The following is a 16,706-nucleotide window of genomic DNA, read 5'->3' as shown; positions in this document are numbered from 1 at the left end:
GAGCGCTCTGGACCTCAGACTGGGGCGAAGGTTCGTCTTCCAACAGGACAACGACCCTAAGCACACAGCCAAGATAACAAAGGAGTGGCTACGGGACAACTCTGTGAATGTCCTTGAGTGGCCCAGCCAGAGCCCAGACTTGAACCCGACTGAACATCTCTGGAGAGATCTGAAAATGGCTGTGGGAGAAACTGCCCAAAAATAGGTGTGCCAAGCTTGTAGCATCATACTCAAAAAGACTTGAGGCTGTAATTGGTGCCAAAGGTGCTTCAACAAAGTATTGAGCAAAAGCTGTGAATACTTATGTACATGTGTTTTTTTTTTTTTTTTTTTTTCTTTTTATAAATTTGCAAAGATTTCAAACAAACTTCTTTCACGTTATCATTATGGGGTATTGTTTGTAGAATTGAGGAAAATAATGAATTTAATCAATTTTGGAATAAGGCTGTAACATAACAAAATGTGGAAAAAGTGAAGCGCTATGAATACTTTGCGGATGCACTGTAATGAACCAAATAGCTTTCAGCTGTGTTTGATATAATGGAAAGTGATTTTCTTGTAACAAATTAGCAGTTTAGCATGATTACTCAAGAATAAGGTGTTGGAGTGATGGCTGCTGGAAATGAGGGCCTGTCTAGATTTGATTAAAAATGACTTTTTTCAAATAGTGATGGTGCTGTTTTTTTACATCAGTAATGTCCTGACTATACTTTGTGATCAGCTGAATGCCACTTTGGCGAATTAAAGTACCAATTTCCTTCCGAACCAGCAAAATCTGTACATTATTCCAAACTTTTGGCCGCTGGTGTATATCACTCTGAATATATGGATTTAACCACTGGAAACGTATGGATTACTTCTATGTTTTCTTTATGTGCTTTTTGGAGGAACAAAGGACTGATCACCATTCTCTTGCATTGCAAGGACCAATGGAGCTGAGATATTCTTCTAAAAATCTTCATTTGTGTTCTGCAGAAGAAAGAAAGTCATACACTGGGATGACATGAGGATGAGTAAATGAGAGAATTTTCATTTTTTGGTGAACAACACCTTTAAGTTTGCTGTGTATATATAGATCAAATTTTGTGTCATCTTTCATCTTCTGTCTTATTATAACTTTGCAGAGAACCCAAAATAATAACTGGAATATACTTAATATTTATTATTATTTTAGAAATGACTTAGTATTTTTTTACCCAGAAATGAAAATTCTGTCATCATTTTACTCACCCTCATATCATTCTAATCTCTTATTACTTCCTTTCGTGGTATACAAGAGGACATATTATGAAGAATGGAGTCAGTGCTCTGAATGCGTTCTTGTGCATGTTTACAAAGAGAACCGATGGAAAAAAAGAGTGTAGAATCAAAACAAAAAAAATCAAAGAGCACTGTCTACATTCTCTTAAATTTCTTCTCTTATGTGTTCTACAGAAAGAAAGTTGAATGGGTTTGAAACGACCTGAGGGTGAGTAAATGGTGACTCAATTTTCATTTTTGGGTGAACTAGGCCTATCCCTTTAATGTTCGTCGCTGAGTGGCATAAAAGTGTGTTATACTAAGCAATCTTTCAAATCATTGATTCCATGTATGACTTCATTGCATAATTGCGTTCCTCGCTCATTTGCGTTGCTTTCTCAACATTCCAGATAAATATTTCATGAAAATTAGTGACATCATTCAGTAGCCTGCTGTTGTATTTCCAAAGGTGACTCATTCCTCAGCTTCCACGCGTCTGGAATTCCAGGACGGACACAGGGATACTCCCATGTAAAGGAATTCGGTACTTTAGTGCCATATATGGAGTTTTTGATATCAATCACGGCCAAGAAAGAAATGGGCGGGGTATGTATCGAACGTCTGTTCTCATTGACGGCCAGATACATCAGGGGAAGTACAGGATCTACATAAGTTATAACAGTAAAGAAAGCAAATTTAACAAATTTTCCCGAAGTCATTCTTTCAGTTCAGGAAACGCGACTAGCAACTATTTGTTTTTAAACTTTGGCTGTTTTTGTTGCTGACAATGTCCACGTTCAACAGAGGTCCCGCGTACGGGTTTTCAGCGGAAGTGAAAAGCAAGGTATGTGTAATAATTTACAAAATATTTTAAAACAGTCATTAAAACAGATTTTATGTATTGTATTTGGGATATTGTAGCTATTATTTAGCCGGAGAGTCGACCAGTGTCATTCCGATCAAGCTAAAGTATTTCATGGAATGTTTACTAAACTTCCTGTCGTGTTAAAATGTGACACATGTGTAACTATGCACGCTTAATTTCTTGCATATCGAATTATGATTATTTCTTAAAATATTACCAAATCTAAGCAAGTGAAAAGGGGATATTCGTTGAGAATGTCAAGGAAACATTTAAGAAAGTTCTCAAGTAATTATTGGGGCGTTGCCTCGATGCTAAAATATGTCATTGTAATCTGGCCTGAAAACACACACACACACACACACACACACACTAACACATGTTGGTGCAGCTATCATTATGAGGACCCTCCATAGACATATTGATTTTTATACTGTACAGACTTTATATTCTATCCCCTAACCCTACCCGTAAACCTAACCCTCACAAAAAACATTCTGCATTTTTACATTTTCAATAAAACATCGTTTAGTATGTTTTTTAAGCGATTTAAATTATGGGGACACTATAAATGTCCTCATAAACCACATTTATAGCATTATACCCTTGTAATTACCAGTTTGTAACCTAAAAAAAAAGTCCCTGTAAATCACTTAAACCTGCCCACACACACACACACACACACACATGTTGGTTTAGCTATCCTTATGAGGACCCTCCATAGACATATTGATTTTTATACTGTACAAACTATAGATTCTATCCCCTAACCTTAACCCTAAACCTGACCCTCACAGAAACCTTTTTGCATTTTTACATTTTCAAAAAAACATCATTTAATATAACATTTCCCTTGTGAGGACCGCTGGCTGGTCCTCACAACGTAGGTGATCTCAGGTTTTACTATCCTTGGGACATTTGGACAGTTTGTGCTTGGCGATACTGCTGTTAGTTCACGTTTCTCTTCACGGATATTGTGTAGTAACACTTGGTATCGGTTAAGTTAACAGTTCATACAGTAGCCTGATAGATAAATGGTGTTAGATAGGCCTACACTATCATATATTTTGATAATTTAAGACATGAATGTAATTATCTTATTTACCCACACCCTGTTTGTTTATATAATGTGGAAAATCAAAGAAATAATCTTATGTTGAGCGGATGTTCTAATGGAGGTACAACATAGAGAACCGTAGAACTATGATATATGCTATCTTGCTTTCTATGTTTATTAACTGCTGTCATATCCATCTTTCCACTAGATTGCACAGAAGTATGACTCCCAAAAAGAGGAAGAATTACGAATTTGGATTGAAGACATTACAGGACGGTCAATCGGAGATGACTTCCAGAAGGGCTTAAAAAATGGTGTCATACTCTGCGAGTAAGTTTAGTGTTGTGTTTGCATTTATTTATGTTTATTTATGATTTTTGCCCATCATGTGTCTTCAAAGGCAGTTTTACAATATACGTTTGCTTAAGTGAAAGTTCTTGATCTTTCCTTAAAGGCTCATCAACAAACTTCAGCCAGGGTCTGTGAAAAAGATCAACCAATCATCCCAAAATTGGCATCAGGTGAGCTGACCTTTCCCATTACTTGAAAACACACAAACAAAAGCACCAAAATCACTTCCAGTATAAGGTTATGATGTGTGTGATGTTCTCAGTTAGCTATTGCTTTTCTGTTGCAGCTGGAGAACCTGACAAACTTCATCAAAGCAATCACCACATATGGTCTCAAACCCCATGATATTTTTGAGGCCAATGATATTTTTGAGAATGGAAATATGACGCAGGTTCAGACCACCCTCCTGGCTCTTGCTGGCATGGTATGTGTTTCACCTCTAAATGATATAATTTCAAAGAACAACCACCTAACCTTAATATTTTGCTTTTCAACAGTCCCTCTCAAAGTTGGACATTTTATATGAATTTGGAACTTAAAGATTCTCTTGCATTTACCATGTGTATATAGGCTAAAACCAAGGGTAGTCACTCAAGTGTTGACATTGGAGTGAAGTATGCAGAGAAGCAGGAGAGGGCATTTGATGAGGAGAAAATGAAAGCTGGGCAATGTGTTATTGGACTACAGGTATGATCTGTATTGAATGGTGGAGTGACTATGTACAACCAAGTTTCTCTCATTACCAAAGGTAAAAATAATCTTACACCATATGAATCAGAATCACAATATAGTACCCATGTTAGTAGGGTGTGAATACAAGTTAATTAGCTTGATGTAAGTACAGCTGGAAAATAAACATGCACCTACACAAGGTCATTCGTAACTCGTATGAATGTCTTTCTAAAGATGGGAACAAATAAATGTGCAAGTCAAGCTGGAATGAATGCCTATGGTACCAGAAGGCACCTCTATGATCCCAAGGCACACATTCTCCCACCAATGGACCATTCAACCATCAGCCTTCAAATGGGAACAAACAAGGGTGCGAGCCAAGTAAGTACCACCATCCATGTGGCCTATGATTTATGATGTATGAGATTTTAATGAATTATTTGTATCTAATTTTTTTATCTGTTCCTTTCAGGCCGGCATGACAGCGCCAGGTACCCGTCGTGCCATCTACGACCAGAAAAGTGGCACTGACAAGTGTGACAACTCCACCATGTCTCTGCAAATGGGCTACACTCAAGGGGCCAATCAGAGCGGGCAAAACTTCGGGCTAGGCCGCCAAATCTACGATGCCAAATACTGCCCCAAAGGTGTGCCAAGTGCAACTGGAGAAGGGGTTGATGCTGGTGGCTACATGGATTACCAAGATGAGGGGTACCAGGGTTACCAGGATGATGGTCAAGATTATTGAATTGACCAATCACAGGCTCTAAGGCCGAATATGAAGCTAAATGGAAGTTAGCACTTCCTTGCAAACAAGACCCAAAACATGCCATTACACCACAATAAATGTGGTGTCTGTGGTATATAGTTGCTCTATGAAAGTGACCAATATAGAACATATCATTTTTGTTTTAAGTATAATGATGTTCTTTTTATAAAACAGTATGCTTTGTCCATTTTAAGGTAGAGGCCTACAAAACATATCACTTAAGTGTTGCATTCATTGATATTTTTTGTATTTTATATGGTTCGAATGACAGTCATTTAATTGCACAATCGCTATAATAATATTTAGTATTTGCTTAATTGTCAGTTTAGTTTTTATTTACTTCAAAACGATGATCCCTGCTTGGATGTTAAACACAAGTATGAAAGGGGGTTACTGTACAGTTATATTCACTTAATCTCAAAATGCTGAATTTTTAATTGTATTTTTTTTTTTATAATCTAGCTGTTCTGAAGAAATTTGATATTAAGGATTGACTACAAAGAGCGTCATAGGAGCTTGATTCATTAATTGAATATAGAACATGCTCAGGGGTTCAAAATCATTTTGCAAAAATTTTTTTTTTTTTGCTCAGTTGAGCATGTGAAGGTGAATTTTTGCAGTTACAGTTAAAGGCTGAGTTTTATAATAGTGCCGAGTTCTGGTGAACTTTTTCTGGAGTTATGTGATCCATTGTCTTATTTTAATAGCCTATTGCCCCAGCGGTATTTAATCTTGTGTTTTTAAGTTGAAAAGTAAGAACACATTCCTGAGATGTACTAAAAAGGAATGTTTTACCTGTCATTTCAGCAACATTTCTGAGTCATTTCTGCTTTTGAGGTCCCAAATATTATGCTTCCTCCAGTAGTGGTTCTAGCTTGTATGGCGCCTTGGGCAAAACCCGCTTCAACACGCCCCCAAAGTTGTTGACCGGGGGTCTGTGTGGGTGCCTCGTGCTGCCGCCCCGCAAGATACCACCCTGGGCAACTGCCCATGTCACCCATGCCTAAATCCGCCACTGACTTCCTCAGTTGATGTGAGGAAATGTGAATGTGGTTTATGTTTTATAATACAGTTATTGTCCTAGACGTTGAAGTCTCACATGCAATATGACATTTGTACAATGTATTTTCAAGAGGTCATTTTACCCTCACTGTTATTTGTCTCTATTAGATATTGTATAACTTTATGTAATATTTCTCTCTTTATAGAGCCAGATCAACTGGAGTTTTCTTTTTTTATTATTATCATTATAGTATTGTGAAAGGAAATTGAAGAACAACATTATGAGCCTTGAACATTCCAAATTATGAACTGGATTCACTACTTTTCTCCCTCCACAGTATTTGAATATTTTTATAAATGCCAGAAGTGACACTTATTATCATTCCATATAAACCAGTCAAAAACCTTTTCCTTTTGTACTAGACACGGACATTTTAAAGTCTACCCAGATCACATAAATAAATGAAAATATCTGTTGTTGTTTTCATGGAATACGATGGATGTAGTAAAGAATATGCTTATAATAAAAGATGTGTTATAAAAAGACGTATTTTGTGTGCTGCTTATATTATTATAACTTCCAAGTAAAATACCCCTTTCCATAGCAATCTTGAGCTTTTAATTTTTTTAAAACGATTAATTTTTTTACAGGTATCATATTAATCTTACTGGCTGTTTTATAGATAGCCTAATATATTATGTTTATATTTTCAAAGATATGTTTTGCTATGACTAAAGAGGGTAAACACTCTATCTGCTGAAAATCTACATTAGATTCTCAAATAATTTATCGTGAATAGTCGATTTTGTGGATTTCTAAGGTTTTATTTGTGTGCTTTAAGAGACAGAGATGTCATTTTACTCACCGCTGATTGGTTCAGCATCTAAGGCTTGAACCTAGACAGATAGTCAGGCATAAGATATTTTTGTAGATTTCACCAGGTGGCGCTGTTTTACCATTTCTCCGATATATTTGTACTGCCTGAGGTTGCGATTTTTATGTTGTTGGCGGCCTAGGTTTTGTCATCACAGGTGCAAATTTGTAATTTTAAGGGCTTACTTTTGCCTCTTCACAAACAGGCTTGTCAAGATCACTATCTCAAAACGATAATATCTCTCTATGCAACTGAAATCCTGCATTCCATGTTGACGTGCAGCTTTCCTCTCCCTCATGCCTCCGACTGATTTATCATCCAGACTCCTGTCGAAGCAGGTAGACTTTAGCATAGCCTGTGAAACAGATAACATTGTAACACATGTCATCTTTTCAGGGTTCTCCTTAAACAGCAAAAATATCTATAATTTCAAAATGTCTCAACATGTCTCATTATCCAAAAGTGAAATGTGTTTGCTATTTATTAGTTTGTTCTATGAGTAGAAAACCATGCCAGGCCCTTTTTCTTCTTCTTTTTTTTATTTATTTTTTTATTCTGAGGGAGTAGAAAGTTTTGACTTCAGAGATGGGAAGCTAATTGTTCAGTGGCTTTTAGTGAAATGCAAAACAAACATGGAAACCCAATACAAAACAACAAAGGGTGAAATACTGAGGGGCCTTTGGGATTAATGAGGGTTAATGACAAAGTTAAAATATAACTGAATGAAGTGAATTACATTTTTTATTATTATTATTTATTTGATTTTTTTTTCATAAATGCTTCTGCCCCACTGGCTCTTAACAGAGTAACAGTACATTAATGGTGCAAATAGAAAGAATTACTATTGAAGCAAGCTTTAGGAAACATAATAGCTAAACATAATGGATGTTATATTATGAAACACAAGTCTTTATGTTTGTGAAATGGTCTGATTTTCTGTTAGTTCTGTGCTGTACATACAGAAACTATAGAGTATGCAGTGACCTTGCCTCACAACATCAGTTCCGCTTTGCTAAATGACATGTGGCTATTTGTATGCTTTGGCAGGATAATGTGCATAATCTTCTGCCTTTAAGCCTGTGAAGGCCATCAGCATCTATATTTTATTATAAAGACAGATTTCACATGTAGACCACAATTATTTTCTGATATATCGGTATGATAGGTTATTATAGGTAGAAAAGATTACTTTTTTCTTTCTGAAGTAAAAAGAGGTCCACACTTGTTTTTCTCTTAAACCATTCAAACACTTGCCTGTTAATAAGTTACTGAAAGCACATTAGTGGCGATTTGGCACATTAGGAATTTCGCTTTGGTGTGAAGCATTGAGTGTGACACTCGGAAGCCAATGCATCTTGATTACTTAAAGTTGAGATAGCAGAATAAGCTGATTCTCATTAAGTAAGGTTCACGTGTAGTTAAGACCACATGGCACTACAACTTAAGGAACATTCAAGGACACAGTCGTCGTTGTTACTTTAGTTCAAACAAAAAAGTCAGAGAATCATCTGTCCTGTGATTTAAGAGTTGGTTTTATAAGTGTTGACTGGTAACAAGATCTCTACCCTCTATCTGGGCAATGCAAATAGGGATTTAATGGAGCTTATTTTATATCAGATCCACCCATGCCATTAGAAGTAAAGGAAATGTTCTACAGCATTCGGAATATAACAAACTTTACACTTCCATGGAAATTAAGTATTGAAAAGCAAGAAATAGTACTTATGTAAAGCAAAGTTCATGTGTGGCATCTTTTCTCACTGCTGCATGGATGAGTTATGGGTATATTTTGCAGCCACCTGGTAAATTATATTTGTGACTGTATTACTTTGCTTTGGGGCACTGTGCAAGCTTGAGCACTGTCAAGACATTCCACTATCACCTGCCATCTCAACAGTGTTTAAAATGCACTTAAAACCTTAGGTCTGATTAGAACTATGTACATCTGCTGAATCTTTGTCTTTATACTTGAGACAGAACCTATTTAGTTTGCATTAATAGTATACCATTTTTTAAATGCTGTTCAGAAATATTTGGTGCAAGATGTGAACTTTAATGACAATGATTATTTTTTTATTAATTTTTTTATAAAATCAATATTTATTGGCCTCTTCATTAAGACCAACATTTTTATAAAAACAATAAAAAATGTATAACTTTTTTGAGAAACATAAATTATAAGCAAAAGAAAAAGAAATACATAATGATTTGTACAACATTTAAATAATATGGGAATCAAAGCATGACCTTTTGAAGTTGGCAAGAATACAGCTGTAATGCTAAATGTATATTTCAGTTATTTACAGAGAAGTGACAACTATAGACATTTAAAGGCAGTCAATGTGACTGAAAAATACTCCTCTTTAGATTTGATTTCAAAACAGGAAAATTCACAAGTAGTCTCAGATCATTTAAGCTTTTGAAAGATAGCATGTGTTCCAGAAAATAACTTGCATATTTGAATACTTGAAATGACTGACAGGCAAAAAATCATTCAATGTTCTGCAGATCTAGTAATGCATGTCTTTGTCTGTGGATGATGCCTTAAGATAAACAGTGTCTTTACAATAAGCATTTTCAAAAGTACTGGCTTAAGCTTTTTTAGCTTATATGGTCCACATTTTTAGAGGCAAGAGGTTCTTTTTGTGAGTCAAATTTTTCCCCCAAGCTCTTTTAGCTGTTGGTAGTGCTCACAATGGTGCTAAACCATCAGCTCTTTTTAGCCTCCCAACCAGAAATGTCTAAACATGTTGCAGATCCTCACAGTGGCCTGCAATTTATAATACATGCTGCTTCTTGCAGAGCTGCAGGCATGTTTAATTATTCCCAATCTCATTAGATAACAGAATAAATTCTTGCTCAGACTGGGATTTGAGTGTCCACCCATCTCATATCTTCATAGACATTCATACTTCAGACTTCAACGGTCTGTTCTAACAAACAATCTGAAGATTGGAAGACACTCCTAATAGAGCTTTAGACATTTTCAGCACCAGTCAGTTATTTTGGCTGGTTATGAATGGCAGTTTCCTCCACCCATATCATTGGTTAAGGTCTCTTGAGTGATTGGTTCAGAGATGAACCTATGACTTGTTCTCAATCTCAGCGGGCGCAATCATCATTGTGGTAGTTTTCAGTGGGTAGTAACGACCACGCCAAGTCTTCCAGAACACTCCTTGTTTTCTCTGGTGCCTTTGCTTTGGTGCAGGGGTTACAAAATACCTGCCGTTCAGGTTAGAGTGACCACAGTTGCTAAACCACCAACCACCTAGAAAGCAAAAAGGAAACATATTAGAACGAGGAAGACACACACATTTTATGGCCCATGTTCATATACCATAAATATTCCTCAGCCAAAAAAAGAAAAAAATTATATATATATATATATATATATGTAAAAATATTACCTGACAGTTGTTTGGCACAGTTGAGGTCGTTCTTCTGATCGTTGTCTTTGTCGCGGGTGGAGAAGGGAACTCCGGATGCTTCAGTGGAGAGAGGGCTCTCCAGGTTCCCAGCTCGCCTTTCCAGAATGTGCAGAGAATAGTTGCTCTTCTCACCTTTCAGATGGAATGGGTACATAATGGTCTGACTCTCATCCCTCCAGTCAGAAAACTGAACCTTGAGGATGTAGTTGCCACCTTTAGACACAGAGTGAATCTTCTCTAGACCAAGCCAGAACTCACCTGAAAGTAACAAGGACATTTTTTTAGAAATGTTATTGAAACTCAAACTTGTACTCTGGTTCTTTAAGTCTAGGACAGGAGATTTAGTCACTCTGTGTAATTAAACAATTTAAGGGCATTAAGGATCTGGGATTTGTCAGTGTTTCCTCTCCAATACGGACTGATCAGATCCTCTATTCTTAAACTGGCTACATCCCTACATAAGTGGCTAAATCACTTCTTCTTAATCAAAGTGCACTGTGCTGAGGGCAAAGAGTCTCTGTGGTACATGCAAAGTTCGGGCAGTTTCTTGTGTCCTACAATAAACACAAATAACACAGGATTCTTACCATTCAGGCTTCCGAAGCCACTCTCATAGGCCTGCCAAAGTTGATCAAAGTTTACAGATCCATCGTGGCGTCTCTGGATGACTGTCCATCCACCCTCTATAGACAACAACACAAAGCAAGAGGATTACAGAATGTTCGGAGTCATATGTTGGGGGCTGGGGAGGACATTTGCAATGTCTAGCCCATGCTTTACCGACAAAGACGTCATTCTAAATAGTCATGCTTAAAGTATTCCTTTATTGAGAGGGCATCTAAGGGGATGAGTGAAATGGCATTGAGGTGCTCCACTTACCGGGTGTCATTTCACAGAAGACCTCAAATGGCTGCGAGTCAGGTGGCTGGATGGTGTAAAGCCCGCTTGAGGTCTCACCCCTTAGAAACAACTCATGACAGTCAGAGGCCATTGCTGAAAGACACAAAAACAAAACAAACACATTCACTCATCTACAAATCACTTGTATCCAAGCTTGTATTCAAATAGAGATTTCATAGTTGGCACGGGCTGGAAATTACTCTCGCGACCAGTATAAGTGTTTATCTTATTGTTTAATAGTAAACTAACTTCTTATCTTGAACACAGAACCTTGAACTTCCAAGTACCCAGAGACCCACTTGGAGATTGTTTTGAATTCCAGGGCAATAGTCCAAATCTTTTGACGTGTTGTTCTAAAACAAATACCATCTTTGTCCAAAATAGTGCACATTGACAAATATTTCTCTCAGCTTGGTCAGCTGCTGGTATGTGGCTCACTCAGTTACAAAGTGCAATATGGGCGCTATGCTGTTTACCTCTTTCAGCCAAGTTATCACCTTGCAAACATTTGCCTAACAAAGGCAGTTCCACATGTGAGGATTGACCTGGCCGGAACAATTGAGGGTGTAAACATGACCTTTCCCCCAGTTCCCAAGCAGAGATTTCCCTCAGAGCAATAGATTACACAGAGCTCTGTGAGCATTCCTCCCTCCCAGCCCCCTCTTGTTCAGCCCTCCACGCATCCTTCACATGCACAGCACCCCTCTGCTGACATCACAATGCATGGACAGCGAGTGATCCAGTAATGCCGTGGCTGCTGCTGCTATTTGAGATGCTATACTGCATTGCCCTCGAGGGGCTGTTTCAGATGCAAGGCAGATGCCAAAAAATATATGTGTTTGGCTCCTGTGCTGTTTAACCTGATAAAATAGGACACCCTACATTCGTGAACAATAACAGTCCTCTGCGTATATCATATATATACTGTATATGTTCGGATTTATATGTTCAGTAATGCTAATTAATACAGCAAGATAAAATAGACTAACTGTATGTGGTTTATTTGTTTTCCAAAAACACTAAACTAATTAATGGCACAGATTTAAGCCAAACAGGGGCTCAAATCAAACCATATGGCATTAAGTGTCTGTGGTCTTCTCAAGTCTGGCACACTTCTTATTGACTACAAAGCATGGATGTGCTGAAGAAGGGGGGCTGAAGGGGGGGGGTAGTCTGACAGATCTAGGGTAAAGGTTACATGTCTTCTAAGGGAAATTACATGTTTTTCGTAGTGGTCTCCACACGACAGGGAAAGTCTATACAAAGTTCACAGTCCAAAAATATGCACTCCCTACTTTATGGTTTTCACTGGACTAGAGCCAAGAAATCTAATCTAAGATACAGGATATACAATATTTGAAAAAATGAAGAAGAAGAAAAAAGAAAAACTCCCCCAGTTCTTGGCCAGATTTGCAAAAAATCCCTGTGAGCTCGTGCCTTTTTGTGACCCTGTGTTAACACAGTCCGAGACTGCTGAACTCTCACAATTGGAAGCCGTCCAGGGAAACTGTTTCTTTTAAAGCATTCCTTGGATCCCACTGATGTCAGAACTCGCCATGAGAGGCTTTATTGTGTTCTTTTGGATGAATGCTCTGTTCCCTCATTCCATGTGTTTTAGCCAGGTTTACCTTTCACCTACTTAGAGACGACCATGATTCTCTGAAATAGGGAGTTTCTTTTAAATCTACCATTTCATCCTTTTAAAAGTAGGTAAAATGTTCTTAACGCTATTTATTTTTCTATTAGGCACTTCCTATAAAACAGCACTTCCTCTCTCTCGCTCTCTCTCTCTCTCTCTCTCTCTCTGTGTGTGTGTGTGTGTGTGTTAGGAAACACTGAGCATGATCTTTCCCCTAACTGTCAATGTTCCACCTTAATTACGTCTCAATAACAGTCATAATAGCATAGGTGCAAAACAAGTGGCACAAGTTTGAGCATGCTTTTTATACTAATAAAGGGCACCACCTTCCCCTGTGTATTTTTGTCACTACAGCAACAATGTTACTGACTTCAAGGCTTTTTTTTTTTTTTTTACCTATTTTTAAGATTAACGCATTTCAATTTCATAGCAGAATTCCATCAAATTGAATGGTGTAATGTTTAACAGAATTAAATTAATAAAAAAAAATATTTTTTAAATAAAGATTACTCAGTTCAATTAAATGGAATTTTATGAAATTGAAATGCGTAAATCGTGAAAAAACTTTAAGTGTAAGATCATACTTATTGTAAATTGTAGGTGTCGTGTAATAAAGAGACCGACTTACCAACAGGTGAGTCTCGCTGTTCAGAGCTCGTGTTCAGATGGATTTCATCCTCAATCCGTTTCAGAGAAGATCGTTCATTTTTCATCTGAATCTAGTGCACATAACATTAAATATTATGGATATACAGCCATAGACCTAATATGAATATCACACTGCTTCGTATATTTCTGTATGTTCATATATTTACCTGGTTTTGGAGTGTTCGAATGCGAATATTTTGCTTGTCCAGTTTTTCTTGCTGCTGCTTGATGCGTTCAACCAGGTCATCAATGCGCTTATTTTGCGCCTCCAGCATCCACTGGAATATCAGATTACATTTAGTTTTCTGAGTCTTCCCAACTGACTTTTTCAAACACAAATAGACCGATACGATAATTCTAAATCGCCACATGTATCATCGTTTCAATCGACAGAGCCTTTATTCTGTACTGTGTTATATAACAGTTGGGTAAACTTGCAACGTTTGTGCACGAGTTTGTGAACGAGAAACGTCTGCATGTGTATGAAATACTTCAAGTTTGTTCAAGTATTTTTTTTCCTGAATCATGTATGAAGGGACCAGTCTAAATGGACTTCAAAACAGACTTCCCATGTGGTCAGTATGTAATTTTTTTTCCTTCTGGATTTGTACACGAATAGCTGCTACCTGCACATACAGCACGGTTTTGAGCCCATACCACAAAGCGCACTCACAGCCACACGTGTCTGCTGTATCATCGTGTTCTAGATTATTTTAGAACTCTACGCTTTTTAAACATATTTAAATATTCACATCGTTCTTGTTTGGTTCAGGATTTAGTAGAGGCATTTATCAAAATATATGCGAAAACACAACCAACAAACATTAGCATACTTAAATTGGTCCAAGATAAAATGTTTCCACACACTGTAGCTTCACTTTAATGTAATGTTGAAATATGATTTTTCACATACCTGAATGATCCGTGCATCGCTGTGGTTGCCGTTTCCAGCTTCCGGACCCTCTCCTTGCATCGTGCCATCTACTTTTTCTTCCAGCTTATTCATTTTCTCATGGTCCTTCTGTCTGTCTCTAAGCAGTTCCTCTGTCTGCTCCTGCAGATCCTTGGACAGATTTAGGACCAGAATTTCACGTTCTTCTAGGTTTTGGGCTTTGGCTTTCAGAGCTTCGCTGTCTTCATGCAGCCGCTGAGTCAGCTTGCCAAGCTCAGATACGGTGACATTGAAGACCTTCATCTTGATGGTGATATCTCTCATCTGGCCTTTGGTCTTGTCAACATGCTCTTTAAGACCCTGGCCGAGCTGCAGCAATCCATGTGCAAGCACATTGACATCATCCCATGCTGCATACTGAACTCTCTTCTCTTTACCAGTGGTAGCCCCTCTCCTCTCCATTGGGAAGCTTGTCCCAGAGCTAGCCAAGACAGTGATGCAAAGCAGATTTGCTAGTGATACCTTCATCTTGCTTGTTTTGTGTCTGTGGTTGTCTTGTTGTGGTGACCAGTCAGCTGTCGCAGTATTCACAAGAGCACAAGCTCATGCTGTTGAAGGCTAACTCATTTTTATACCCTCCCAGTGCAGTCTAGGGCGTTCTGATTGGCTGGCCATCTGGAGGGAGTTTGTGAGTCTGCTCAGGTTTCACCCCCCCCCCCCCCCAACCATATTTGCTTCTAATGTGGACCATGATGTAAGAATGGACCCGGTTACAACCAGATAGCCTGTTAATTTCTCGTTATTTTTATGATTTAATAAGTGTGTAGGTTTAACTACCAAACAGCAACAATGAATATAAAGAAAATTTATTGATCTTTATTAAATTGCCATTTCTGTGCTTAAACAATTTGATTTTTAGTAGTTGATAGCCTGATTGTCATTAATTAGCAGTTTCACTTTTGATATTTAATCAAAGCCTGAGTCTAACAGTCCAACTATTAAGGTATGCTGTAAATGCTAAATATCTAACAGTTCTCAATTGTGAAGGTTTTCATTTCACTTTGGTGCATTCTTATATTTTCAAATAGATGGGATTAAGAGAAAATATATTATGTCTATAGGAAGATACATTGTTTATTTGCTCAGAATGAACTTCTGGGTTTTCCTGGTATGAAGTCATTGTGGTGCAGAGGCTTTTGTGTGGAGAGACGAGGAGAACGTGTTCCACTGTGAGCACAGAACAGTGTGAGAATTAGGGGAAAGTTCATGCTCACAGAAAGACAGCATTCAATGGAGGTTTCTGAAGACTGGACTTACTCACCTCTCAGTATCACACAGGTGATGCCTGAGAATTTGCCTCGCTCATTAAAAGTCAATATCCCTCTGTTTTAGCTGTTTTGTCTTCTGATACAAAGGAGTAGTTGTCGTCTTCTGATACAAAGGAGTAGTTGTCTGTTCCAGTAGGGTGAAATCAAAGTACAGGTGTTACAGAGTTTATACTTCAACATTTCAGGTTTTTAGAGAGATTTGCATGTTTTTACAGTGAGTGTACTTTGCAGACTTGGTCAAAACAGGATTTGAAGTCTTATTTGTATTTGTGGAGCAGGAGCCAAGATTTTATTGTTTGTGAAACTAAAGTCGGTCATGTCTGGAATTATATGTCTAATAGAACTGACTTCAGACATCAAATTGACCTATATGTTGGCTATTTTACAAACAGTCCCTAAATTGACTTAATAACTCAAAACTATGCAGAAAATGTCATTAACACACTTATAATTAAATGGCTTTAAATGCATGTATAATCTACATGCGGGTGATAAAACACTTCACATGAATTTCAGGCATACAGATGAACAGTAAAGGGACAAAGCACTTATAAACTTAACTCACAGGGTGTTACCGCTTTCTCAATGCCAATGGCATGAAACAAGAAAATAAAAAAAGAAACAATAAAAATGAACACTTTTCAGTTATTTTAGCTGGTCACATAATGCCATGGAGACCTTTTGGTGGAATACCCACCAAATTAATCCTGGTACTTGTTAATGTTTTAACATCACTTGTGATATTTTGGCTGGCTGTTTAGTAACTGCCTGCATTAAAACCAAGGAAGACAAAGTTTGCTTGCATAGTCATGATGATAGCTACAGTTAGAAAGGCAGTGAAGGATATCCTAATCCCTTTATTGATTATTTAATGATCCACACCTCTTCTTAATGAAGGGTCAGAAGCAGAACATTTAATCATCAGTATGGGATCTTAATGTACGCATAATCTGCGGGGCACAGTGTATGCAGTTTTCATCGCTCAAGTCTTTTCAGATGCTGAATAGCCCAAACAGAGCCATTAGCATATGAATGTAAAAGATA

General features: G+C 37.6%; 2 protein-coding genes across 2 annotated transcripts; one reads left to right on the top strand and one right to left on the bottom strand.

Annotated features, from left to right (window-relative positions):
- The first annotated feature begins 1,836 nt into the window (after nucleotides 1-1,836).
- cnn2 (calponin 2) lies at nucleotides 1,837-6,498 on the top strand. Its single transcript, XM_051698266.1, has 7 exons — nucleotides 1,837-2,083; nucleotides 3,367-3,488; nucleotides 3,613-3,679; nucleotides 3,796-3,933; nucleotides 4,080-4,196; nucleotides 4,416-4,562; nucleotides 4,654-6,498. The coding sequence occupies exons 1-7, from the start codon at nucleotides 2,027-2,029 to the stop codon at nucleotides 4,927-4,929; spliced, it is 924 nt and encodes a 307-aa protein (XP_051554226.1). The 5' UTR covers nucleotides 1,837-2,026; the 3' UTR covers nucleotides 4,930-6,498.
- Nucleotides 6,499-8,859: 2,361 nt separating this feature from the next.
- Nucleotides 8,860-14,903, bottom strand: LOC127441393 (angiopoietin-related protein 4-like). The gene is made up of 7 exons (XM_051698760.1): nucleotides 14,356-14,903; nucleotides 13,610-13,720; nucleotides 13,423-13,513; nucleotides 11,135-11,248; nucleotides 10,843-10,938; nucleotides 10,235-10,513; nucleotides 8,860-10,095 (listed from the first exon to the last, which is right to left on the bottom strand). The coding sequence occupies exons 1-7, from the start codon at nucleotides 14,860-14,862 to the stop codon at nucleotides 9,911-9,913; spliced, it is 1,383 nt and encodes a 460-aa protein (XP_051554720.1). The 5' UTR covers nucleotides 14,863-14,903; the 3' UTR covers nucleotides 8,860-9,910.
- Between the last annotated feature and the right edge of the window lie 1,803 nt (nucleotides 14,904-16,706).

This window comes from Myxocyprinus asiaticus, chromosome 5 (genome assembly GCF_019703515.2).
Source record: "Myxocyprinus asiaticus isolate MX2 ecotype Aquarium Trade chromosome 5, UBuf_Myxa_2, whole genome shotgun sequence".
NCBI classification, from domain to species: Eukaryota; Metazoa; Chordata; class Actinopteri; order Cypriniformes; family Catostomidae; genus Myxocyprinus; species Myxocyprinus asiaticus.
The sequence above is the reverse complement of the archived record's forward strand: the minus strand, read 5'-3'. Positions and strand labels throughout refer to the sequence as shown.

Excerpts from the sequence above, each read along its gene's own strand:
- LOC127441393 (XM_051698760.1), bottom strand. The coding sequence starts at position 14,862 with ATGAAGGTATCACTAGCAAATCTGCTTTGCATCACTGTCTTGGCTAGC. Across the intron at positions 11,249-13,422 it reads ACAGCGAGACTCACCTGTTG|CAATGGCCTCTGACTGTCAT; the intron begins GTAAGTCGGTCT and ends TGTGTCTTTCAG. Across the intron at positions 10,939-11,134 it reads CTTCTGTGAAATGACACCCG|AGGGTGGATGGACAGTCATC; the intron begins GTAAGTGGAGCA and ends TGTTGTCTATAG.
- cnn2 (XM_051698266.1), top strand. The coding sequence starts at position 2,027 with ATGTCCACGTTCAACAGAGGTCCCGCGTACGGGTTTTCAGCGGAAGTG. Across the intron at positions 2,084-3,366 it reads CAGCGGAAGTGAAAAGCAAG|ATTGCACAGAAGTATGACTC; the intron begins GTATGTGTAATA and ends TCTTTCCACTAG. Across the intron at positions 3,934-4,079 it reads TCCTGGCTCTTGCTGGCATG|GCTAAAACCAAGGGTAGTCA; the intron begins GTATGTGTTTCA and ends ATGTGTATATAG.